Below are 25,000 nucleotides of genomic sequence, written 5' to 3' on the forward strand. Positions count from 1 at the left end.
CCTGCCTCGCCGCCCCTGCTGTCCCCGCTGGACCCCTCCTCGCGCCTCTCCCCCCTCCACCCACCCTTCCACTATGAGGACGGGGCGGCGCCCCCCGCCACCCACGCGGCCACCACGCCCATGCCTGTGGCAGGGGAGGCGCGCACGTGCTGCTCTGGTGCGGCGGGCTCGGCGGGGGACACAGGAGCGCGGCGCACCAAACTGCACGAGACATACATCACGGTGGAGGCGCGACGTGAGCGCGAGGCTGAGCGGCGCCTGGCGGAGGCGTGGAAGCGGAAGCGGCGGCGTGGTGAGGCGGGACAGGGCGCAGCAGAGCACCTGCGGTCGGCGCCGCTGGGCCGCGTGCGTCACCCGCTGCAGGAGAGCGTGGTGGCGGGCGCGGTGAGTGGCGTAGCGGGCGTGCTGGCCACCTGCCTGCTCAGCGTGCCCCTGGCGCTGCTGCTGCTGCTGGTGCTGCCCCTCGCGCTGCTGGCCAAGGGCCTGGCCGCTGCCTGCCGCCTGCCCCGCGCCCCGTCCTGTCTAGCGGCGTGCCATGGGGACTACCTGTCGCCACACGACGCACAGTTCCTGCTGCAGGAGGCGGACCCGCGCGCCGTCATGCACAGCGTGCTCGTCATCGACGCCGCCATGAACCTCAAGCGGGTGAAGCAGCTGCTGGCGGCGCGCGTGGTGGAAGCTCGCACGGGCGCGGGTGCCCTGCTGTACCCACGCTTCACACAGACGGTGACGTGGTTGGCAGCGGGGCCCGCCTGGGTGCACGACGCCACCTTCAGCCTGCACAACCACGTGTTCGAGGGACCCGCCGTGGCCAGCGAGGAGGCGCTGCATCGCTACGTGGGCGCGCTGCTCTCCCAGCCGCTGCCAACCGCACGCCCGCTGTGGGAGGTGATCGTGCTGCACGACTACGGGCGGAGCCGCGACACGGTGCTGGTGTGCCGCCTGCACCACTGTCTGTCTGACGGCATGTCGCTGGTGCGCGTGCTGTGCCAGTCCCTCTCAGACAACCAGATCATGCACATCCCGCAGAAGCCACACTTCGGCGGCACCACCTACGGTATGAACTTGGCGCGCGGCCTGCTGGTGGGCCCCCTCACCGCCCTCACCTGGCTGCTGGCCTGGCGCCCTCAGCTCAACCCACTCACCCTGCTCCGCGGCTCGGCGTGCCCTCCTCCCCCCCGCCGTGCCGCCCCCGCATGCTGCTGCTGCTGCGGCGGGCGCGAGGAGGTGTCGGCCCGTGAGGCGAACGAAGGTGGCGGCGCCTACACCGTGTGGGGGGAAGGGGAGGGTGCTGGGGAGGGACAGGTAGTGGTGTGGGGGGCGGGCGTGACGGTGGGGGGCGTGGTGCGGGTGAAGCAGGTGACCCGCACCTGTCTCAACGACGTGCTGTTGGCGGCCGTGGCGGGGGCACTGCGCCTCACCCTGCAGCGGCGCGGCGTGCGCCACCCCAGGGACCTCAGGGTGAGCCCGCCCTATTGATCTCTCTCTCTCTCTCTCTCTCACACACACACACACACACACACACACACACACACAGCGCTGCCTCAAGCACTTCACAACTCTGCTGTGTAAACCAGAATGGAAGGTTACTTTTCCTTAAAGAGAGAGAGAGAGAGAGAGAGAGAGAGAGAGAGAGAGAGAGTATAACGGGAAACAGAAAACCACTCTCGATTACAAGGCGAACTACAACACGCTGACCAAACCAATATCTCACACACACAACACATACACACACACACACACACACACACACACACACACACACACACACACACACACACACACACACACACACACACACACACACACACACACACACACACACACACACACACACACACACACACACACACACACACACACACACACACACACACACACACACACACACACACACACACACACACACACACACACACACACACACACACACACACACACACACACACACACACACACACATACACACACACACACACACACACACACACACACACACACACACACACACACAGAATTCTCTGGGCACATTTTCTTCTACCATATTTCTTTTTTTTTTTTATCGAGAGAGAGAGAGAGAGGTGTTTTGTTTGTGTGTCCGTTTGTTTGTCTTTGTTTTGTCTTTGTGGAGATGAAAGTAGTGTTGGATTACAGGTGTGTGATTGTTCTGTCAGGTGTATTGATTGTGTGTGTGTGTGTGTGTGTGTGTGTGTGTGTGTGTGTGTGTGTGTGTGTGTGTGTAAAGGACAACTTCTATTTTTAGCCCTCACGAATATCGCCTCTCTCTCTCTCTCTCTCTCTCTCTCTCTCTCTCTCTCTCTCTCTCTCTCTCTCTCTCTCTCTCTCTCTCTCTCTCTCTCGTTACACCTGTTACCTCATCCTACCTCTCCCATCTAATTCTCTCTCTCTCTCTCTCTCTCTCTCTCTCTCTCTCTCTCTCTCTCTCTCTCTCTCTCTCTCTATTCTTACACCCTTTCTATTTTCTCTCCCTCTTTGTCTTATCTCTCCCTTTATTCCTCTTCTTTATCTCTCTCCTCCTTTATTCTCCTCCTTTATTCCTTATTTATTGTTCATACTTGTGTTTTTTTTCCTTTTCTTTGTTTATCTTGATTTGTTTTCATTTTTACTTTTTCTTTCCTTTTTCTTTCCTTTTTCTTCTTCTTTCATGTTTCTATTCGTTTGTTTTCTTCTTCTCTCTTTAGTTTTTTTCTTTCTTTTCCTTGTTTTCTTCTCCCTTATTTTCCTTCTTACTCTCTTTATTTGTTTTCCATTTCTTCCTCTTTTCTTCCTCTTCTTCCATGTTTCTATACGTTTATCTTCTTATTCTCTCTCATTTTCTTTCTTTTCCTTGTTTCTTCTTTTTTTCCCTCCTCTTATGTTCTCTTTCCCTCTTTTTCCTCTTTTTCCTCCTTTGTTTGCTTATTCTTCTTCCTTTCATATTCCTTTTCCATTTCTTTTCTTTCTTTTCTTATTTTCTCTTCTTTCTTCTCTCTTCTCTTGTCTTCTTTTGTCTTTCTTCCTTTCTCTTTTCCTCTTCCTTTACTCTTCATTTCTCTTTTCCTTTTTTTTTCTCTCTCTCTCTCTCTCTCTCTCTCTCTCTCTCTCTCTCTCTCTCTCTCTCTCTCTCTCTCTCTCTCTCTCTCTCTCCAGTACCTCCTCTTTAACGAATAGTGGCGGTGACGGTGGCTACTCTTCTCTACTCTCCTCCTCCTCCTCCTCCTCCTCCTCCTCCTCCTCCTCCTCCTCCTCCTCCTCTTGTCTCCTCCTTCCTTCCCCACTAATGACTTTTTTTTGTCTCGTTTTCTTTTTCATCTTCCCATTTTCTTTTTTTTTTTTTTTTATATTTTGATTTTTTTTTTTGTCTTTTTTGGGGTGTTATGTAGTGTTCTCTGTGTCTGTCTGTCTGTCTGTCTGTCTGTCTGTCTCTCTCTCTCTCTCTCTCTCTCTCTCTCTCTCTCTCTCTCTCTCTCTCTCTCTCTCTCTCTCTCTCAGTTCTTTTCCTGTTCTTGTTCTTTTCTTTGTTCTTCTCTTCTTCCCTTCATTCTTGTGTCCAGTTTTGTCCTTCCTCCTCCTCCTCTTCCTCCTCCTCCTCCTCCTCCTCCTCCTCCTCCTCCTTGCTTTATTATTCTTTCTCTTCTCTTCTCTTCTCTTCCTTCTTCTTTCCTTCTTTCTTTTTTCGTGATTTTCTTTCTTATCTTTATTTTGTTTTGTTTCATTTTAATCTCTCTCTTGTTCTCTTTCTTCTTGTCATGTTTGTGTTCTTGTTCTCTCTCTCTCTCTCTCTCTCTCTCTCTCTCTCTCTCTCTCTCTCTCTCTCTCTCTCTCTCTCTCTCTCTCTCTCTCTCTCTCTCTCTTTCTGTTTTCTTTCTGTTTGCATTCTCTCTCTCTCTCTCTCTCTCTCTCTCTCTCTCTCTCTCTCTCTCTCTCTCTCTCTCTCTCTCTCTCTCTCTCTCTCTCTCCAGTCTCGCCTTTCATTGTCAAGAGGAGCGCCAGAGAGAGAGAGAGAGAGAGAGAGAGAGAGAGAGAGAGAGGTCAAGAGGAAATCCATATTAGTCAAAATTCATCAATTAATTCTTTTATTTTTTCATTCTGACATTTTTTTTTCTATTTTTTTTTCTATTCTTGATTTTTTTTTTAACTTTTTTTTCGTCTTTTTCTCAATTTTTCATATTTTCTTTTTTTTTCTTATTTTTTTTTTTTTTTCTTAATTATTCATGTTTTTGTTTCTTGTTTCGTCAATTTTTTTTTTACTTATTAATTTCATCTCATTATTCAATTTTTCTTTTCTTTTCTTTTTCTTTTCTTTTTTTTCGTTTTATTTCTCCAAACATTTTCTATTTCCTCTCTTTCCATCAATTTCTTTCATTTTTTCCTCCTTATCTTCATATTTCATTTCTTTATTTCCCATTTTCCTTTTATTTTCTTTTTCTTATTTCTTTCGTTTTATTTCCTACATATTTTCTTTTTTCTTTTCTTTTCTTTTCTTTTCTTCTTTATATTCCATTTTCCTTTTTATGCCTTTTGTTTTTCTCTTCCTTTCATTTTTTTCCTTGTTTCCTTATTTATTTCTATCTCTCTCTCTCTCTCTCTCTCTCTCTCTCTCTCTCTCTCCAGGTAATATGTTCAGGTTAACGAGGCAAAATTCAAATTAATTAGCCCACAGGTAGCGTGGCCCTCACCTGCCTGGCGCCCTCGTTACCTGAACCCCCCTTCAGAGTAACGTTATTTTTCCCCTCATTTCCCCTCACTTTCCCCCTCTCTTTTTCCCTCTTTTCCCTTCTTTTCCCTCTTTTTCCCTCTGTTCTCCACTTTTCCCGTCCTTTCCCCTCTTTTCTCCCTCTTTTTCCCTCCTTTCCCCTCACTTTTCCCTTCTTTTTCCCTCCTTTCCCCTTCTTTTCCCTCTTTTCCCCTCTGTTCTCCACCTGTCCCGTCCTTTCCCTCTTTTCTCCCTTTCCCTTCCTTTTCCCTCATTTTCCTTTTCCTCCTTTCCTCTTATTTTCCCCTTTTCTCTGTTCTCCACCTTTCTTCTTGCCATCTTTTCTCCCTCTTTTCCCCTCATTTTCCTTTCTATTCCTCTTAATTCCCCCCTTCTTTTCTCCCCTCCATTTTCCCCTCTTTCCCCTCTTTTTTCCTCCTTTCCTCTCCTTTCCCCTCCTTTTCCTGTCCTTTCCCCTCTTTTCTCGTCAATTACCTTCTTTTTCCTTCCATTTCCCTCCATTTCCCCTCATTTTCCTCTCATATCCCCTCCTTTCCCTTCCTTCCCCTCTTCCCTCCTTTCCCTCGTTTCCCCTCCTTTTACCTCCTTTCCAATCCTTCTCCCCATCAATTCCCATTCTTTTCCCTTCATATCCCTTCATTTCCCTCCTTTTCCATCCTTCTCCCTTCCTTTCCCTCGTTTTCCCTCGTCCCCTCCTCTGCCCTCATTTTCCCTCATTTTCCCTCCTTTTTCCTTCCTTCCCCTCACACCCCCTTTTAAAGTAATGCTATTTTTCCCCTCCTTTCCCCTTCCTCCCTTTTAAGACGCCTCGTCCCTCAAAACCTTTCCCCTTTCAATTTTTATTTAGTTTCCCCTCAAATTTGTTTGTTCTCGTTAATAATTTACGTTTTCTTTGAAGTGTCCGTTTTCTTTGGTGGGAGTTCTCGTTTTTCTCTCTCTCTCTCTCTCTCTCTCTCTCTCTCTCTCTCTCTCTCTCTCTCTCTTTAATTTCATCTCCTTCTTACTTTAAGTGTCCTCTTCCCTTCCTTTCTCTTTCTTTCCCCTCTTCCTCTCCTCTTCCCTTCCTCTTCCCCTCTTCTTCCCCTTCTCCCCTTCTTCCCTCCTCTTCCCCTCCTCTTCCCCTCCTCTTCCCCTCCTCTTCCAATATAACTGACCCTTTCAAATACGTAGAATAATTTAGATAGAGAGAGAGAGAGAGAGAGAGAGAGAGAGAGAGAGAGAGAGGTTTCGTAACTTCAGAGATTGTTGTTATCATAGTAAAGTTTTTGGATAAGAAGAAAGGAGAAAAGTTACGGTTATATAGTAGTAGTAGTAGTAGTAGTAGTAGTAGTAGTAGTAGTAGTAGTAGTAGTAGTAGTAACAAAATCGCAGAAAAAAACATTGATAAAAATTAGTAAGGAAAGAAAAGAATATAAAAAAAAACAGACAAACTCTTCCTCTTGCTCCTCCTCCTCCTCCTCCTCCTCCTCCTCCTCCTCCTCCCATCATAACTCCTTCACATCTTTTTTCTTCCTTAAAGCACCTCCTCCATATCCTCTTCATAATAACTCCTCTTCTTCTTCCTCCTCCTCCTCCTCTTCCTCCTCCTCCTCCTCCTCCTCCTCCTCCTTCAATTATAAACACTCCTATTTACTCTTCCTATAATCTCCTTCGTGTTCCTTCCCTCTATTCCATTCTATCCGCCTCCTTCACCTACTCCTTCTGCGTCTCCTTCAGGCAAGCGTGGCCGTGGACTTAAGGAGCAGCCCACCGCCCTTCTCCGTCCCCCGCCTGGGTACCAAAGCCGCCCTTGTGCCCCTGTCCCTCCCTCTCTCCTGGGACGCCGCCATACCCCGCTTGTGGGAGGTCAGGGCGCGGGTTGATGACATGAAGGTGGGTGAAGGCTAGGTGAGGGTGGGTGTTCTCTCTCTCTCTCTCTCTCTCTCTCTCTCTCTCTCTCTCTCTCTCTCTCTTTATGTAACCCTTTCATACCCCTTCCTTTTCTTCTAGCCATCAACATCCTCGCCTCCTCCTCCTCCTCCTCCTCCTCCTCCTCCTCCTCCTCCTCCTCCTCCTCCTCCTCCTCCTCCGCCTCCTCCTCTTCCTCCTCCTCTTTTCCTTTCATACTCTCCCTCCTCCTCCTCCTTCTTCTCTTCTTATCCTCCTTCTCCTTCTCCTCTTTTCATTTCCCTCTTCTTCTTCCTCTCACCTCTTCCTCTTTTCTTCCACCGGGTCGTCATTCCTCCTCCTCCTCCTCCTCCTCCTCCTCCTCCTCCTCCTCTTTTCCCTCTTACCTCTTCCCCTTTTCTTCCACCTTCTCACCACTTCACCCTCCCTCTTCTCTTTCTCTCCCCTTCGTCAGTAGTCACGGTTTTCTCTTCCTCTTCTTGTCTCTCTCTCTCTCTCTCTCTCTCTCTCTCTCTCTCTCTCTCTCTCTCTCTCTCTCACTCTCTCTGTCTCCTTCGTCAGGCGTCAGCGGAGGCGGTGGTGGCGTACGGGCTGGTGTGGTGGGCTTACAAGTTACTGCCGGCGCCCCTCACTCGCTCCCTCCTTCGTCACCTGTACCGCCGCTGCTCCGTACAATATTCGTCACTGCCAGGCCCCACGTCACCGCTTCTCCTCGGCGGGTAGGTCCTTTGTCTCTCTCTCTCTCTCTCTCTCTCTCTCTCTCTCTCTCTCTCTCTCTCTCTCTCTCTCTCGCTCTTATATGTTGGAGGGGATTTTGGCTTCAGGCAACAATAACACCAACAACAACAACAACAACAACAACAACAACAACAATAATAACAATGACGACAAACTTAATATAAAGGCCCACTTACATGCCAGTCCCCGAACAGTTGCGTTGTGAATTAGTGTGTGTGTGTGTGTGTGTGTGTGTGTGTGTGTGTGTGTGTGTTTACTCATGCTTGTTTTTTAGAATGTGTTTTATGTTTTTTTTTATTGATCTCTTTTTATCTTGTTTATCTCGTTCGATCTATTCTTTTTTTGTGTTTTTTTTATTCATCTATGTGTGTGTGTGTGTGTGTGTGTGTGTGTGTGTGTGTGTGTGTGTGTGTGTGTGTGTGAGTATTTTTTTCATTTCTCAGTAAGTTTTCATGTTATTTTATTATTATCATTATCATTATTATTATTATTATTATTATTATTATTATTATTATTATTATTATTATTATTATTATTATTATAGTGTTTAGGGTTCAACAAAAGACATTTCACGCTTAAAATCATCTGAAAAAACACAAAATTGAGAATTGAGAGCAAAGAAGGTTAATAGCGTGTTTGGCCTTCACTTTCCATAACATACCTTGACACTCTCCTCACCTCCTCACCTCACCTCACCTCACCTCACCTCACCTCAACTTACTATAAATACACCACAGCTTTATCTTATTTCCCCACCTGTACCTTACCTTCCCCTCACCTGCGTCCCCCTTAATTACAGGTGGGAGATAAGGCACTAACCCCTTCCCTTAGCTCACCTGTATCCATTAATAACAAGGTAGAGATTACAACTTTACCTTCCTTTGCCTTTACCTGTACTCCCCTTACCTGTCTCCCATTAATTACAGGTACTTGTGTAAACCCTATCCATTAACACCTGTATCCATTGATCAAAGGATGGAAATTAAGTCTTTACCTTCCTTTTACCTGTGCCCCCATTACCTGTGGCTCCCTTACCTGTCTCATCTTAATTACAGGTACTCATACTTATCTTTTCCATTAACACCTGTAACCATTAATAGCAGGGTAGAAATTACACCTGTATCTTCCCTTTATCTTACCTGTCTCCCTTACCTGTGTTCCTTAATTACAGGTATACTTATATAAACCCTTTATTTACACCTGTTTGCACTTTTTTTTTTTTTTACACCTAATAGTATAGAAATCACATCTTTTATCTTTCCATTATCTTACCAGCGCCTTCCTTACCTGTGTCCCAATTAATTACAGGTACACAGTGAAGCACATTTACAACATCTCCCCCCCACGTGACCCCACCCCCCTCAGCGTCACAGTGCTCACCTACGCCGACCAGGTACACGTGTCAGTGGCCGCTCGCTCCTCCATGCCCGCCGCCCCCGCTGTGGCTAGACTTCTGTTGCAGGAGTTCCAAAATCAGGTACGTGTTTGCTGCTGAAGGAGGAGAAGGAGGAGGAGGAGGAGGAGGAGGAGGAGGAGGAGGAGGAGAGGTAGGAGGGATGTAAAGTGATGTAAAAGAATGCAAATAGGGGACTGGGAAGGAAAAGGAGGAGGAGGAGGAGGAGGAGGAAGAGGAGGAGGAGGCGGAGTAAGTGTAGTAGTAGTAGTAGTAATAGTAGTAGTAGTAGTAGTAGTAGTAGTAGTAGTAGTAGTAGTAGTAGTTCTTGTTATTGTTGTAGTAGTAAGTGTAGGAAGTAGTAGTAGTAGTAGTAGTAGTAGACAGTAATAGTAATAGTAGTAGTAACAGCAGCAGCAGCAGAATAAGGTGTAGGAGGAGGAAAAACAGTAGAAAGAATAGGAATTAAAAGCAGTAGCAGAAGTAGTAGCAGTAGTAGTAGTAGCAGCAGCAGTAGCAGTAGAACAAGAAGAGTAACAGGAGGAACTATGAGGTAAACGGCAAGCAGTCTTCCCCACACCTCACCACCACGAAGCAGGGAAGCACCAGGGAAGATACAGGCGAGTGGCGTGGAAAAATGCATTGATTAACACGCCCTTGAAGACAGGAAGGCATGACTCTGCACCTCCCCACGTGATGGCATTCTAGCTGGAGGTGGCGAGGGTGGCGAGGGTGGTGGAGGTGGTGGAGGTGGTCGTGAGGGGGAGATAAGAAGCAATTACATGATTATTTTGCTTATTTGCCGCCATACCGTTTTGGTGACGTGTTTTGTCGATTAGAGTGAGTGTGTGTGAGTGAGAGAGTAAGTGAGTGAATGAGTGAGTGAGTGAGTGAGTGAGTGAGTAGTGCTGGGTGACTCTCCACTAGTGAATATGTAAGTAAGGAAGCAAAAAAGATGATAATGCAACTTTTTATTTTCTAGTCCTGATGTTGTTAGACAGACATTACAGTTTTTAACCTTTCTATATCCACTTTTTTTTCGTATAATGTAAGAGGAGAAATGTGGCCAAGGGCAACAACAACAACAACAACAACAACAACAACAACAACAACAACAACAACAACAACAACAACAACAACAAAACGATTAAACAAAAAAACAAAGGCCCACTTAGATGCCAGTTTCCGAGCAGGTCTGAGTATATATAAATGATAAATGGAGGGAACAAAGAGACGATTAGATACTACTTATTATTACCCAATCATTGCAGTTATTGACCTTTCTTTATATAATTTGACTCGTTTCTCTTATTTATTTATTTATTTTATGTATTTTGTACTTTCTATGTATTGTTGCTGTTAGTGGTGTTATTCATGAAGATATTAGTAAGTACGTAGTAATATCTTTCTGTGTCTTACTCCTCTGTCTGTAGCTGTGGTGGCGAGCGTGGCGGGTGTTGCTCCACTCCCTCCCTCCACTCCACTCCATTAAAAGACATTGCAGTGATGGATGTGGATGGCAGGTGGATTCAGACAGGCTTGTTCTATAAAAGGCTTGCATTGTGTAGTCCTGGAGGCTTCTTACAGCTTCCCTTATTTATTTATGTTCTAACTCCGAAACTAACTTAGATTTGATAGCGTCACCATCACCGTTTCCTCATCCGGTAACTGTAATTTGTCTCTTGTATAAACTTTCAGTAAATAAACAATGATATGATTAACTCCTTCAGTACCATGACGCGTTTCCATATTCATTCTGGTCATTATCTGGTGATTTGACACAGCTTCAGATGCTAATGTGCCGTATTGAAATAGGAAATCTCTGGTTTATAATCTTCTGACCTCCATAGACCCTTCCTAATGTCAATAAAATAGTTTAGTCGTAGGCAAATCTCAAGGTGAAGATGTATCTCAGTACTGAAGGGATTAATAGCGTCACCATCACTGTTTCCTCATCCGTTAATTGCCAAAATTTGTCTCATGTAAGACCTTTCACTAAATAAACAATGACATGATTAAAAATACTAAACATTTCTGAGATGGAGTGGAGCGAAGTGGAGCGAAGTGGAGTGTTAGCAGCACCACCGTCATTGTTGTGTTCCCCACGTGACTGTGCTGCGTTGTTGTTGTTGTTGTTGCAGTGTATACAGATGTGTGAGCTGCTAGCCAACAGACGCATCCCAGGGGAGCAGCGGCGCGGGATGGTGTTTACCCCGGGGGAACTGGGACGGGGTCACTCCCTGTCTGAGGTGTGTGTGTGTGTGTGTGTGTGTGTGTGTGTGTGTGTGTGTGTGTGTGTGTGTGTGTGTGTGCGCGCGCGCGTTTGTGTTTGAGCTTATCCCACCGCTGCCACCAATGTGTGTGCGTGTGTGCGTGTGCGTTTGTTCCTATTCACAGTACATTTATATTTTTTTTATCTCATCTTGTGTTTTCATTTTTTTGTGTTCATATTTTTTTTACGTTTTTTTTATTTTCTCATCATTTTTTTTTTTCATTCATACGTATTTGTTTCGTTATAACGTTTCGTGTTTCGTGTTGGTGTGACTGTCTCGTTTTCAGTGTTTCGTTTGTATTTCTTTTTCCTTTTTCTTGTCCTTTTCTATTTTGCCTTTCCTTTATTTTTTCTTTATTCTTGCAAAGAGGTAAAATAAAAGAATTGTATGAATATATGTTTCTTCGACACAGAGAGAGAGAGAGAGAGAGAGAGAGAGAGAGAGAGAGAGAGAGAGAGAGAGAGAGAGAGCCCACTAAACCTGGACAGGATCCCCAGGCTTACAAATTCATTAAATATAAAACGTAAACACAATTTTTTTTCAGGTTTTACGTTCATCGTTTCTCTCAAATATTTGTTTACTTTTCGAGTTTTTAATTAAACATTGTGCTAACTCAAAGTGGTGTGAATATTCATCAGGTATTGCAACTTAAATTAAACTGAAAGTAAATGAGTTTGTGCCTTTAACTTCTTCTATCGTCAATACAAGATTTGATGTGTAATTCATGTGATTTTTAGATAATATTCAGTTTTAATGTTTGTATGTTAATTTTATGTAGATGTTTATACAATACCTTTTATTTTTGTATGTATAGGAATTTCATTTTTTTTTTTTTTTTTTTTTCATATAGACATTTTCCATTATTGATGCGAGGCAGTTTGTACAATGTTTGGTATTTCTTGCATATTTTCCCGGGTATTTTTCCCATAGTTGATGCAATACAGTTTTCCATGTGCTATTTCTCACAATTTTCATGAACTTTTTTAACTCCAATGTAACGTATCAATTTTTACCACACAAGGATAAGTAACGTAACATTTCCTCCCAGATTAGATGTATTTTTTCCATTTTTTTCCATTTTCCCCTCCCCCCACGCCCACGTCCCCCCCAAGACCCCCGCACAGGAGGCGTGGGGGCTGGAAAGGAGTGGGTGGAGCCTCGGAGCCCCGCCCACAAAGTAAATGCCACGCCCACTCCCCGAAATGCAAGACTCCCATTGGCCAAGCAGGAAGAGGCGCCTGGTGGTGGTGGAGGAGGTAGTGGTGGTGGTGGTGGTGGTGATGGTGGTAGTGGTGGTGGTGGTGATGATGGTGGTGTTTTTGTCGATCTGGTTGGTTGGTGTTGTAATTTTTATCTATTTGCATTTTTTTGTCTAGTATTTTAGTGTTAGTCTCGTGTAGTTGTCTTCTTCTTGTTGTTTCTCTCCTTCTTCCTCTTCCCGTTTTCTTTTCTTCTCCTCTCTTGTGTTTACCATTTTCTTTGATGCCTTTGTTTATTTTGCAATTTCTTGGTGTTGTTTTCTAATTCTGCACCTTTTCAAACTTAAAATATTTTGTGATGCTCATTTTTTGTATGGCGTTCATTTGGGGAAGAACGTTTTTATTTTAGAAGTTTATTTTGGGAACGTTTTTCTCTTTCCACAACCAAAACAACAACAACAACAACTTTTGAGACGGTTTTTGCCAATGACTTTTTGCCAGCACGTGTTGCATCGAGTGTGTGTCTGTCGTCCCTGCTTGTAGTCTGTCTCTCCTTCACCCAACACTGTTTTTCTCATTTTCCTTCACTTTTTGGTGTTTTATGTCATTTTTTGTCTTGTTTTTTTCAGTTTTTTTTTTTTTACTTTTGTCTTCTTTTCTTAATTTCTTGGTGTGTTATTTTCTTTTTTTCATGCTTTTCTTTTCTTTTTCTTTTTTTTCATTATTTTTGCTATAGTTTCTTGTCTTTTCTTTGTCGTTTTTTTTTTGTCTTCTTTTGTTGTTTTTGTAGTTTTTGTCTTCATTTCTTCCCTTTTGTTGTATTTTGCTGTTTCTTTGTTTTTTGTTCCTTTAGCGTGTTTTTGTCTTTTTTTCTTATTTTCTTTCCTTTTCGTGCGTTTTGGTGTGTTTCCCTCATTTATTTTGTCTTTTTCTTCTTTTCTTTCCTTTATTGTGTTTTGGAATGTTTTTATTCTCATTTTTGCCTTTTTTTTTTTATCTCTTCTTTGTATGTTTTTCTTTTTTTTTTCTTTTTATAGCGTTTGTTTTCTTATTGATCTATTTTCCTGTACGTCTCTATCTTTTTTTTTACAAGTCAATATTTCTTCCTCTTTATTCCTCATTTATTGTATTTTATATCTATTTTTCTTATTCGTTTATTTCTCAGTGTTTCGTGTTCAATATTCCTGCCAGTTAGTTGTTCTTCCTTATTCTTGTTTCTTGTTCTTGTTTCTTTCATCCATTTTGTTCTCGAGTGTAAATTTTTTTTTCAGAAACTTTCATCTTTTTTTCTCTGCGTCTCATTTTTATTAACGGTTCGTGAGCTGAACTGGTTGTCCGAATGAACCAATGAACCAATGAACCACCTCTGAACCCCTTCACTCAGCCACCATTACTGCCTCCTTCCTCCTCCTCCTCCTCCTCCTCCTCCTCCTCCTCCTTCTCTTTCTGAGCCATCAATACTTAGCCATTTGAAAAGCACTTAACACACTCTCTCTCTCTCTCTCTCTCTCTCTCTCTCTCTCTCTCTCTCTCTCTCTCTCTCTGTCAGTGTGTGTTTATTATCATGTTTTATCGTTGTATTTCTCCCCTCCCGTCCCTTCCTCCCCTCCCCCTCCGCCCGTCCATTTGTGTGTCCTGAAGCCCCGCGTCAGGACCGGAGAGAGAATAGAAGTGTTGACAGTGTTTGTTTCTAAGTGTTGCCTTGTATTCCCTGCGTGTTTTGTTGAGAAGGTTCGTTATATCTTCTTCTTCTTCTTCTTCTTCTCCTTCTTCTTCTTCTTCTTCTTTTTCCAGTGTAGTGTTGCTTATTATCTTTTATGTTCTTCCGTGATTTTTTTTTTAGTTCTGGCAAAGTCGGTCAATAGTTCTCTCTCTCTCTCTCTCTCTCTCTCTCTCTCTCTCTCTCTCTCTCTCTCTCTCTCTTTGATAATCTGCGCCAATATTTTAGTTTCTTTTGATGATGATAATAATAATAATAATAATAATAATAATAGTAATAATAATAATAAATAATGACAATAACAATGACTCCTAGCGGGTGGTCAGGACAATTTATCACCTCAATATAAACAACAAAGATAATAGTAAGTTTTTTAAATAATAAAAAAAATAAATAAATTAGCGAAGGAGAGAAAAAAAAAAAAAAAAAAACGTCAATCACAATTTCAAATCAACTTCTTTTCTTCTCCCATTAAAAAAAAAACACTCATTTTAATTCATCTCTACTTCCTTTACGCTCTAAGTTACATAATTATGCCTAAATCTACGTTATTATTATTCCTTTACTCATTCCAAGCTTAATTCCAACACCAAAGCTTCACTCGTGCTGTAAATAACAAGGTTTGAATTCAGAAACGCTTTGCTCTTTCACCATGACTGTTTTCCAAAGCCACAGGAATGACTAGCGGGGTTTTCAAGACTGTTTTTTTTTTTCCAAGGTAATAATGTAGAAATCTTGCCACTCTGCCTCAAGACCCATAAACACACCTTAAAAAAAACGCTTTTCTCTCACCACGACTATTTCACAAGACCACAGAGATGACTATAAGGGTTTTCAAGAGTGTTTCTGCGGTTTATAATGTAGAAATTTTGTCACTATCTCAAGATCCATAAAAAAAAAATCTCTTTAAAAAAACGCTATGCTCTCACCATAACTAGTATCCAAAGCCATAGAGATGATTAGCGGGGTTTTCAAGAGTGTTTCTCCAGTTAATAATGAAAAAAAATCATGTTATTCTGCCTCTAAGAACGTTAAAAATAAATAAATAGATAAATAAATAAAAGAAAGAAAAGAAAAAGAAACTCGTGGTAATTGAGATAAAGCTTTTTGAAATAATGGAGGTGAAGTGCAGAAGTGTTTGTGAATACGAGCCTTTAAGCTTCACGTTAGCGGCGCAGAGGCAGCAGCTTGCACGCATCACTCCCTGGCGGAGGACGCATGCGTGATAACAGCAGCCGTGCATCAATCACTCTTACTTACTTTACCGGAGGATATTCCTTTTAACAACTCTTCACTCACACGCTTATCTGCACACCTTTTGCATTTCTGCGTGTGTGTGTGTGTGTGTGTGTGTGTGTGTGTGTGTGTGCTTAAAGAAGGTTTGTCTATCAGAAATTATTTTTTTTATGGAAGTGAGTGTGTGTGTGTGTGTGTGTGTGTGTGTGTGTGTGTGTGTGTGTGTGTGTGTGTATTTAAGGAATGTTTGTCTATCAGAAATATAGTTTTTCTTTTTTATGGAAGTGTGTGTGTGTGTGTGTGTGTGTGTGTGTGTGTGTGTGTGTGTGTGTGTGTGTGTGTGTGTGTGTATTTAAGGAATGTTTGTCTATCAGAAATAGTTTTCCTTTTTTATGGAAGTGTGTGTGTGTGTGTGTGTGTGTGTGTGTGTGTGTGTGTGTGTGTGCGTGCGTGTACGTGTGTCTATCTCACCTGTCGCGTTCTGTCTACAGCTTCAGGAAAAACTACGGCGTGTACAGACGGAACTGACGGAGGTGACTCAGCTATGGGAGGCAACCAGACGCAACGCCCTCGCACACCCGCCACGCCCACAGGTACACACACACACACACACACACACACACACACACACACACACACACACACACACACACTATTTGGTGATTTATACAGCTTCAGAAACTCATGTGGGGGATTAAAATAGTGAAGAATCTGGCTATTAATCTTCTGACCTCCATAGACCCTTCCTTATGTCAATAAAATCGTCTAATCGTACACAAAACTCGAGGTGAATATGTGTCCCAGTACTGAAGGGGTTAATATTACTACAAATTAGAACGTTCACATCCTAAAACTCTCAAATATACCCCAATAAACCCTAATATTACCCTAAATACGAACTTTAATGAAACCTTACCCTAATATTACTCGAAATACCCTAGAACCTCCAATCATACCCAAAAAATCCCTAATATTACCCTAAATACGAACTTTCACACCCTAAAAACCTTCAAAATACCCCCAAAAAACTTAATATTACACTAGATACGAATTTCACACCTTAAAACCAAAAACATACCCAAAAAACACAAAAAAGTATATTAAACAAGAACACTCACCCAAAAACCATCATTTTCACCCACAATATTTCCTGCAGGAGGCTGAGGAGGAGGAGCAGGAGGAAGGGGGCGGCGTCACTGCGGGGTCTGCTTTACTGGGGAGGAACAGCGGCCCAGGGAGCGGTGCGGGGGCGAAGGGAGGGCGCGGCAGGCTTCCCCACATGGAGGAGGCATTGTGCACCCGCGTCCAGCACTTGAAGGGAGAGTTCACTAACCTGCTGGCGGAGATACGAAGGAGGAAGAGCGTGTCGGAGGGAAGGGTGGTCGGCGTGGGCAGCCAAACGGAGGTGAGGAGGAGGAAAAGGGGTATGGGTGAGAGGGGGAGGGAGAGGGGACTGAGGTGGGAGAAATAAGGGAGGGAATGAGAGGGAGAGGGGCAGGTGGGTGAGAGAGAGAGAGAGAGAGAGAGAGAGAGAGAGAGAGAGAGAGAGAGAGGAGGGAGACTTAGATGGGAGAGATGAGAGAGTGAGCGAGAGGGAGAGGGAATGGGAGGGAGACTGAGGTGGGAGTGAGAGGGACAGGTGAGTGAGAGAGGGAAGGGAGACTGAGGTGGGAGAGAGAGAGAGAGAGAGAGAGAGAGAGAGAGAGAGAGAGAGAGAGAGAGAGAGAATTTGTGTTGTGTTACGTTGTTCATTAGTTTTGTTTTAGTTAGTGCTATTGATATTACTACAACAACAACAACAACAAACTACCACTACCACTCTGACAATCCTCTACTACCACAACTACTAACACTTCTACTACCACACCCTTCACCATCACCATCACCACCACCCTCATCACTTCAGTTTGAGGAAGATGATGGCGAGGTGAGGCGGCCGAGGAAGCGAGCCCTGTCCGCTGCCTCCACCTGGTCCACCTCCTCTGGTACCAACGAGGTGTCTTCCTGTCTGGCGCGCCCACTCACCACGCCCACCCAGCACACGCCCACGTCCCTGCCCCCCGCCTCGCACCCCTCCAGAGGCTGTCTTGTCACTGATATCACCTGAGGGCAACTTGAGACGCGTGTGTGATGGGCTGACGAAGGCGCGGCCGGGGATGTCACGGCGTACTGAAGGAAAGGAAGGTGATTGGTGCGTTTTGCAGCTGATTGGTGATTGGCTGGTGATTGACGTGGTGTGTTGTGATTGGTGGTGTTAAAAGTGACGTGATTTGTGAAGGATTGACGTGTTGTGATTGGCTACTTAAAGGTTTTTGTAAGTGCAGGAGTGGATACTTAAGGAAGGGCGTCTGTGGTGTTGATAAGTGAAGGGAATGACTTACTTACAACGTTCGTGAGTGCCAGAAGTTGCTTGTTATCGTTGGTAAGTGAAGCAAAAGTCACTTGTAGCGTTTATAAGTGGAGGGAATTATTAGAAGTTGTTTGTAAGTGAGAGGAGCAAACTGATAAGAGCAAGACTAACACAAAAGTACAAGTGACACTCAAAACTACAATAAGACAACAAAAAAACGAAGAAAACGTGCATAATAACTGATAATAATAATAATAACAATAATAATAATAATAATAATAATGATAGTCTTCTAGTCTTCACATGCATATTTATTATCGCGTACTATTATTACTACAGGCGTTACTACTACTATTACTACTATTACTACTACCGTTAATAGCTCTGCAAACGATGTCACCTTTTTACAACCCTCATATAAGTGCCTTGTGTTGTGTTGTGTTGTGGTGATGATGGTGATGATGGCGATGATGGTGATAGTGATTGTATGAATATGTATTGTTATTGTTGTTACTACTATTATTATTATTTTTATTATTATTATTATTATTATTATTATTATTATTATTATTTGTATCGTGGCCTCTTCAGCTTGTTTATTTTATTACTTTTGTGTTTTGTATTGCTTTCATTCATTCATTCATTCTCTCTCTCTCTCTCTCTCTCTCTCTCTCTCTCTCTCTCTCTCTCTCTCTCTCTCTCTCTATTTTTTGTTTTATTTTTCTCATTTTTCTTTAGTTGAATGTAATTTTGTTTTATTTATTTCCCTTACGTTTGTTTGTTTTCGTTACTTTCTTTGCATATTTGTTGTTTTCTTGTTTGTTTTTATTGTCATTGTTTCAGCTGTTCTTGTTTTAACGCTTTTCTTCCTTTTCTTTCTATCCATCTCACGAGTTTCTTTATTTACTGTTTTGTTCGTTTTCCTTCCGTTCATTCATTTATTCATTTACTTATTTCATTTATTTATTTGCTTTATTATTAAGTATTTTTATTCTATATTTCCGCCGCTCAAGGACAAAACACAGTAGTGACCCCTGTTTCCCTTTCCAGTAGAGCGAGACCGTTTTCTTTCAAGCACGAGATAACTTATGTAGCGAAAACACTCACGTACTTCAGTGGTTCACCTGTATTAAGAAACGCCTTGCTCTCTCACCACGACAGTTTACCAAGGCCCCAGAGATGACTAGCCAAGATTTTAAGACAGTTCCTCCTTATGATAAACTAGAAATCTTGCCAATCTTTCACCAGGACCATAAAAACACCCTTAGAAACGTTTTATTCTTTCACTACGACAGTTTACCAAGGCCCCAGAGATGACTAGCCAAGATTTTAAGACAGTTTCTTCTTATGATAAATTAGAAATCTTATCAATCCATCACCAGAATTATAAAAACACTCTGAAAAACGTTTTATTCTTTCACTAGGACAATTTTTCAAGTCCCTAAAGAAGTCTAGCAGGGTTTTCTAGACAGTTCCTCCTTACAATATACTAGAAATCTTGGCAATCCATCACCAGAATCATAAAACACCCTTAAAAACACGAGTATCTCCAAGCAGAGCCTTTGGAAAGTAGTGATGGTGAGAGAGCGGTGTTTCAGAATATTGGTCGTTTTTTTGTCTCGCATCTTTAACGCACTGCAGGGTGTTTAAAAAGTTATTGAACCCGATTTGAACCTTCTATTTGTCTGCTAACACGAAATATTAATCCTTTTTTGACTCTTACAGTTTCTATTTTTCTATTTTTTTTTTATCCGTGTAAAATTTGTTGGTGAAGAGACACGAGAGAGAAAATGGGAAGCTGATCTTTTCTTTTTTTTTTTTTTTTTTTTTTTTACGTCACCAAGTATTTTAAAAGACAAATTATTTTAAAAGAATGGTGACCTTAATCTTTTCAGTTCCATGACGCGTTTCCATATCCACTGTAGTTACTATTTGACGATTTGACACAGAAACTCATGTGGGGGATTGAAATAGTGAAGACTGTGGCCATCACTCTTCTGACCTCCATAGACCCTTCATAATGTCAGTGAAATGGTCTAATGGTACCCAAAACTCACGGTAAATATGCGTCCCAGTACTGAAGGGGTTAAAAATAGTGTCAGTTGTTATATCTGTGAATTAAAGGATTTATTTATTTATTTATTCATTTTTTGAGGGGTCAGTGAAAAATTTAATGAAACTCGTAACATTTGTAAAAGCTCGGAACAAAAGTTTCTAATCGCCACTTTTATTTATTTATTTATCAAGAAATTTGTTTATTTATATATTTATTCACTTTTATTTTTTGAGGTAGTGATAAAATTCAAATGAAGTTCGTAACATTTGAAAAAGCTCCCGAACAAATTTTTCTAATCGCCATTTTGATTTATTATTTATATATTAAGATATTGATTTGTTTGTTTATCTATTTATTTACTTATATTTTTGAGGGTAGTGAACGATTTAAATGAAACTCGTAACATTTGGAAGAAGTTCTCCACAAAAATTTCAAATCAGCACTTTTATTTTATTTTTTCCCTTTTCAAAATGATTCGTGTGTCGTTCATGCTCGCTTCGTGGTTCCAGAGACAGTCGTTTCAAATCGGGCTCGATCTTTAAATTTATTGATCTATATATTCATTTATTTGCAGCACCCAATACTTTTTCCCCCATTTCTTAGTGTGAGGCATTTTCCTAAACAATTTCCGGTCGTAGTTTCCTTTTATTTAGAGTATTTCTAGCGAATATACACTGTGCTACGTCATTCGCATGTTTCTCGTTATTTTTACAGCGCAAACGATAAAAAAAAAGATCGTAGAGAAATGTAGATAACTGTAAATAGTTTCAACACTGAGGATGTAGACGGACATGAGTTAGTCACCTAGTTGAGTGAATAATGACTCAGGCAATTTAGGCAGCTAGTTACTCATTTATATACTTCAGTAGTTTATAGAGATCACTAGTTGCTTATTTTTTTTTTATTTCTTTTTTCATTTATACCATGTGGGCTTTTCACGGGAATTTCTGGGCTAAAGAGGATACTTTTTGGGGTACCTCCTATCTCAAAGCCCACCCGCTAGGAAACCGTTGCCCCGAGTGAGGAAGCCCAACCTACACTCGGACCGTGGACAGGATTCGAACCCGTGAGCTTGGAGACCCCTCGGAGCCCACTGTTCCACTGTTCCACTGTACCACGGCGGCCCATTTGACTTACTTCACTGATTACCTTGTTACGACTTCAACCAACTAGTCAGCTTGCTACTTACGAGGTTGATTGTCTGGTTAAATGCTTAGCTACTCAATTATTCTCAGTTGATTTGCTAGTCAGTTCATTCACTAATCACGAGTCAGTCAGTCTAATTGTTTAAGTTCATGTGTTACTCGTCACTGATTGTTAATTGCCTAGTTAGCTCGTTACTGACTTGCCTAATTAATACATCCATTACTTTGCTAGTCAGTTACATTCCTGTTCATTTATCTAGTCTCTTGTTTGGCGACTAGTGGAGTGAGTGAGTGAGTGAGTGATTTTGCGAGTGAGTGAGAGAGTAAAATTAGCGTGTTTATTTACTTAATTACTTATATTCACTCGTTCGTGCTCGTGTGTGTCGTGAATGGCTCGTGACACTGACTAGATTACCTACCTGCCCGTGACGTGACTAATTACCGCAGGTGTGAACAGGTGATAACGACTGTAAGGCGCTTGTTACCTTTGTTGTTAAACCTAACCTAACCTAACCCAACCTAACCCATCCCAACCCAACCCACCGTAACCTCAACCTAACCTAACCTAACCTAACCCAACTCAACCCAACCTAACCTAACCTATCATAACCCAACCCAACCCAACCCAACTCAACCTAACCTAACCTAACCTAATCTTTAAGCAATCTCGTTAAACTATCCTTAAGTGAACTCTGAGGTGTTATCTTGTTACATTCTCGTTATTCTCTTACTTATTCGTTTGTTTTTCGTACTACTGTAAAAATGTTAGTCTCCCACATCGATACTCTACAAAGAAAACGGTATAAGGTTGTGATCATAAGGAAAACGTGTGTGTGTGTGTGTGTGTGTGTAGGGACTGTTACTGCTGGGCGGCTCTTGTTGTTGTCATTGTTTATTGTTGTTTGTGTTTGTGTATTCATCATGTGTGTTTGTTTGTTTGTTTGTTTGTTAGTTTGCTGTGAAATATTTGGTTATTGTTAGTAGGTCTAATTTTATGATCGTGTGTGTGTGTGTGTGTGTGTGTGTGTGTGTGTGTTCATAGACGATGCTGTGATATTTCTACGAATCTTTGACGATCACGCACTAGGAGAGAGAGAGAGAGAGAGAGAGAGAGAGAGAGAGAGAGAGAGGAGGAGGAGGAGGAGGAGGAGGAGGAGGAGGAGGAGGAGGAGGAGAAGGGAGAGACATAATACAACATGCTTTATTAAGTTTTCAATAAAGTCTTTCTCTCTCTCTCTCTCTCTCTCTCTCTCTCTCTCTCTCTCTCATAATAATAGAAATAATAACAATAATAATAATAATAATAACGCTCTTATTCAATGGTTTCATCACACTTCACTTTGCAATTATTATTATCATAGAGTACGACACTTTTTACTTCGCGTACGAATGTGTACTGGAAATCCGCGCCGCCGCCGCCTTCGCTTCCCCCCCCCACACTTACCCACAAACCCACCAACCCATCCCCCACGCCTCCCTTCTGTCTGTTTATCTGTTTATAATATGAAAATTCGCGGCGGATGTTTGCCAGCGATTGATACACCCTCCGTCCCCTCCCAACCACGCATTGGCTATGTGTGTGTGGGGTGGGGGCACTATGGGTGTGGGCGTGAGAAGTGGTGGGTGGTGCATGTGGGGTGCGGGGCGCGGGGCAGGTGAGGGCGGGACGGGCGCGGGGCGGGGCAGCACGGCCAGGCGGCGTGTCTCGTGTCTGTACAAAATTCACATAAACGATTCTATCATTCCACTGAGTGTTTCACTGACGGGGCATGGCTGGTCCGCGGCGGGGCGGGGCGGGGCACGGGGGGATGGGGGGGTAGGATGACCTTGACCTGTGCTGACATTGGCGGGCGTTGGGGTTTGCCCCTCCTCAGTCCTGGGGTCCGGCTGTCTCTCACACCTCTGGCCGGTGTGGAGCGGGGTTGGGCGGGGCGGGTCGGGGCGCTGTTATCAGGTGACATCATGTTTTTGCCAACAAGAAGCCCCGCCAGCTGTGCTGTGCTGGGTGCGGGGCGGCAGGGCGGGGGTGGGAAGAGCGACGGAGATGAGGGAAGGGAGGGGGGGAGGGCGTGGGGGTCGCGGCGATAAGATAGCGGTGCGGGCACCGTTAGCGCGGTGCGGCACAGCACTGTGTCGCGTGGAACCATGACGAGCGGGCACGACACGGCCAGTGCAGCAGGCACCCCACAGGACCTGTCCCCGGGCCTCATGCAGCTGCTGGACCGCACCAAGTACCCGCTGGTGCAGGAGAATGGCCAGCGCCGCTACGGCCCCCCGCCGGGCTGGGAAGGCTCGCCGCCCCCAGAGGGTTGCGAGGTGTTCGTGGGCAGGATCCCGCGGGACATGTTCGAGGACGAGCTGGTGCCCGTGATGGAGCGCGCTGGCCGCCTGTACGACGTGCGCCTCATGGTGGACCAGGTGGCGGGCAACCGCGGCTTTGGCTTCGTGCAATACTGCACGCTGGCCGATGCCAAGAATGCACTGCGCACGCTGAAGGAGGTGGAGGTGCGCCCCGGGCGGTCCCTGAGCGTGAGCCGCAGCGTGGACAACAAGCGGCTGTTCGTGGGCGGCATCCCCAAGACACGCACCAGCCAGGAGGTGCTGGAGGAGATGAAGCGCGTGACGGAAGGCGTGGTGAGGGTCATCCTGTACTCCTGCGTCCAGGACAAGACCAAGAACCGCGGCTACACCTTCGTCGAGTACACCAACCACAAGGCGGCAGCCGTGGCGCGCCGCAAGCTGTTCTCGGGCCGCCTACAGCTGTGGGGCGCCGAGGTGAAGGTGGACTGGGCCGAGCCAGAGCACAGCGTGGACGATGAAACCATGGCCAAGGTGAGTCACCAATCCACCTTACCACCACGCCACGCCCGTCACCCTGCCACCCTGCCAACCTGCCCTCCACCACGCCAGCCACCCTGCCTCTCTCCTTCCTTCCATCCATCCCGCACTGCCTGCCTCGCACACCTCTCCTTCCTCATCTATCTCTCTCACCCGCGCCCCTTCTCTCCCCTCTCCCTCTCCCTACAGCTCCACCGCCTCCCTCAGAAGGAAATACTCGCACCCTTAATCTCACTTCCTACTGCCGCGATAGCAGGTATCACACTCACCTCTCTCTCTCTCTCTCTCTCTCTCTCTCTCTCTCTCTCTCTCTCTCTCTCTCTCTCTCTCTCAGTCCGTTTGATCCTTTTCTCTCTCTCTCCTCTTGCTGGACTGTAAGAGGAAGAGGAAGCTGAGGAGAAAGACATTTTTTTGACATTCTGTTGTTTGACCTTCCGTTGTTTGTTAGATTGAAGTATTGTGTGATAGAGGAGGAGGAGAAGGAGGAGGATTAGTGTGGTGAGGCAAGGGGTAAATGAGTAAGTGAAGAGTGAATGAGTGAGTGAGTGAGAGAGTGAGAGAGAGAGAGAGAGAGAGGAAAGTGTGTTATCTCATCTTATCTCTTGTCTCACCTTCTATCGCTTGCCGCCTCACACCCACAAGACGAATCCAGAGAGAGAGAGAGAGAGAGAGAGAGAGAGAGAGAGAGAGAGAGAGAATTAGTACGTCTTTAAACACTCTAAACAACAACAATAACAACAAGTAATTTCAAACAACGAGGCGCCTTTTGAAGTTTACCTAGATGACAAACACTCTTGTGAAGACACTCTTAAGGAGATGAAAGCCTTAGGGAGCGCCAGCCTTGAGGAGATCGTTCTTAGTCCTGCGGGGGGTGGTGGCTGCTGGGGGCTGGTGGGAGTCGTGGTGGTGGTTGGGGGGAGAAGAGGGGGCGGTGTCTCCTTTCTCGTGTCTACTGTTGTTCTTTTTTAATGCCACTGTGTTCTAAAACGCTTTTCTCCCTCACCACGACTGTTTACCACGATTGTTTGTTTTCTTTTGTTTGTCTTTAGTACTGTGGAAACTATTAACCTCTTCAGTACCGGGACACATATTTACCTTGAGATTTGTGTACGATTAGACCATTTTATTGTCATTAGGAAGAGTCTATGGAGGTCAGAAGATTAATGGCCACAGTCTTCACTATTTTCACCCCAACACAAGTTTCCAAAGCTGTATAAAACCACTAAATAATAAGGAGAATTAATATGAAGGCGTTTCCTGGTACTGAAGGGCTTAAAACCGGTTTTCTCTCTCACTCAAAATTGTTTACCAAGATTCTTTGTCGTTAATCTTTCTCTAAAACTACGAAAACAGTATAAATAGACGTTTTGCTCTCTCATCATGGCTGTTTACAATGATTTTTCTTTTGTTATTTTTTTTCTTTACTAGTATGGACACTCAAAAACCGC

General features: G+C 44.0%; 2 protein-coding genes across 2 annotated transcripts in view; both read left to right on the plus strand.

Annotated features, from left to right (window-relative positions):
- LOC123502747 overlaps positions 1–18,062 on the plus strand; it is a 28,023-nt gene extending 9,961 nt beyond the window's left edge. Inside the window, exons 2-9 of the mRNA XM_045251988.1 lie at positions 1–1,461; positions 6,434–6,589; positions 7,166–7,323; positions 8,651–8,819; positions 10,877–10,984; positions 15,655–15,756; positions 16,320–16,568; positions 17,070–18,062. The exon at positions 1–1,461 is cut by the window's left edge and continues 111 nt beyond it. Coding sequence (XP_045107923.1) covers positions 1–1,461; positions 6,434–6,589; positions 7,166–7,323; positions 8,651–8,819; positions 10,877–10,984; positions 15,655–15,756; positions 16,320–16,568; positions 17,070–17,270 — 2,604 coding nt within the window. The 3' untranslated portion in view covers positions 17,271–18,062. The remainder of the gene's footprint in view (positions 1,462–6,433; positions 6,590–7,165; positions 7,324–8,650; positions 8,820–10,876; positions 10,985–15,654; positions 15,757–16,319; positions 16,569–17,069) is intronic.
- Positions 18,063–22,767: 4,705 nt separating this feature from the next.
- LOC123502748 (probable RNA-binding protein 46) overlaps positions 22,768–25,000 on the plus strand; it is a 19,608-nt gene continuing 17,375 nt past the window's right edge. The window contains exon 1 of the mRNA XM_045251989.1: positions 22,768–23,546. Within this exon, the coding sequence (XP_045107924.1) occupies positions 22,860–23,546 (687 nt within the window). The 5' untranslated portion in view covers positions 22,768–22,859. The remainder of the gene's footprint in view (positions 23,547–25,000) is intronic.

This window comes from Portunus trituberculatus, chromosome 12 (genome assembly GCF_017591435.1).
Source record: "Portunus trituberculatus isolate SZX2019 chromosome 12, ASM1759143v1, whole genome shotgun sequence".
NCBI lineage: Eukaryota > Metazoa > Arthropoda > Malacostraca > Decapoda > Portunidae > Portunus > Portunus trituberculatus.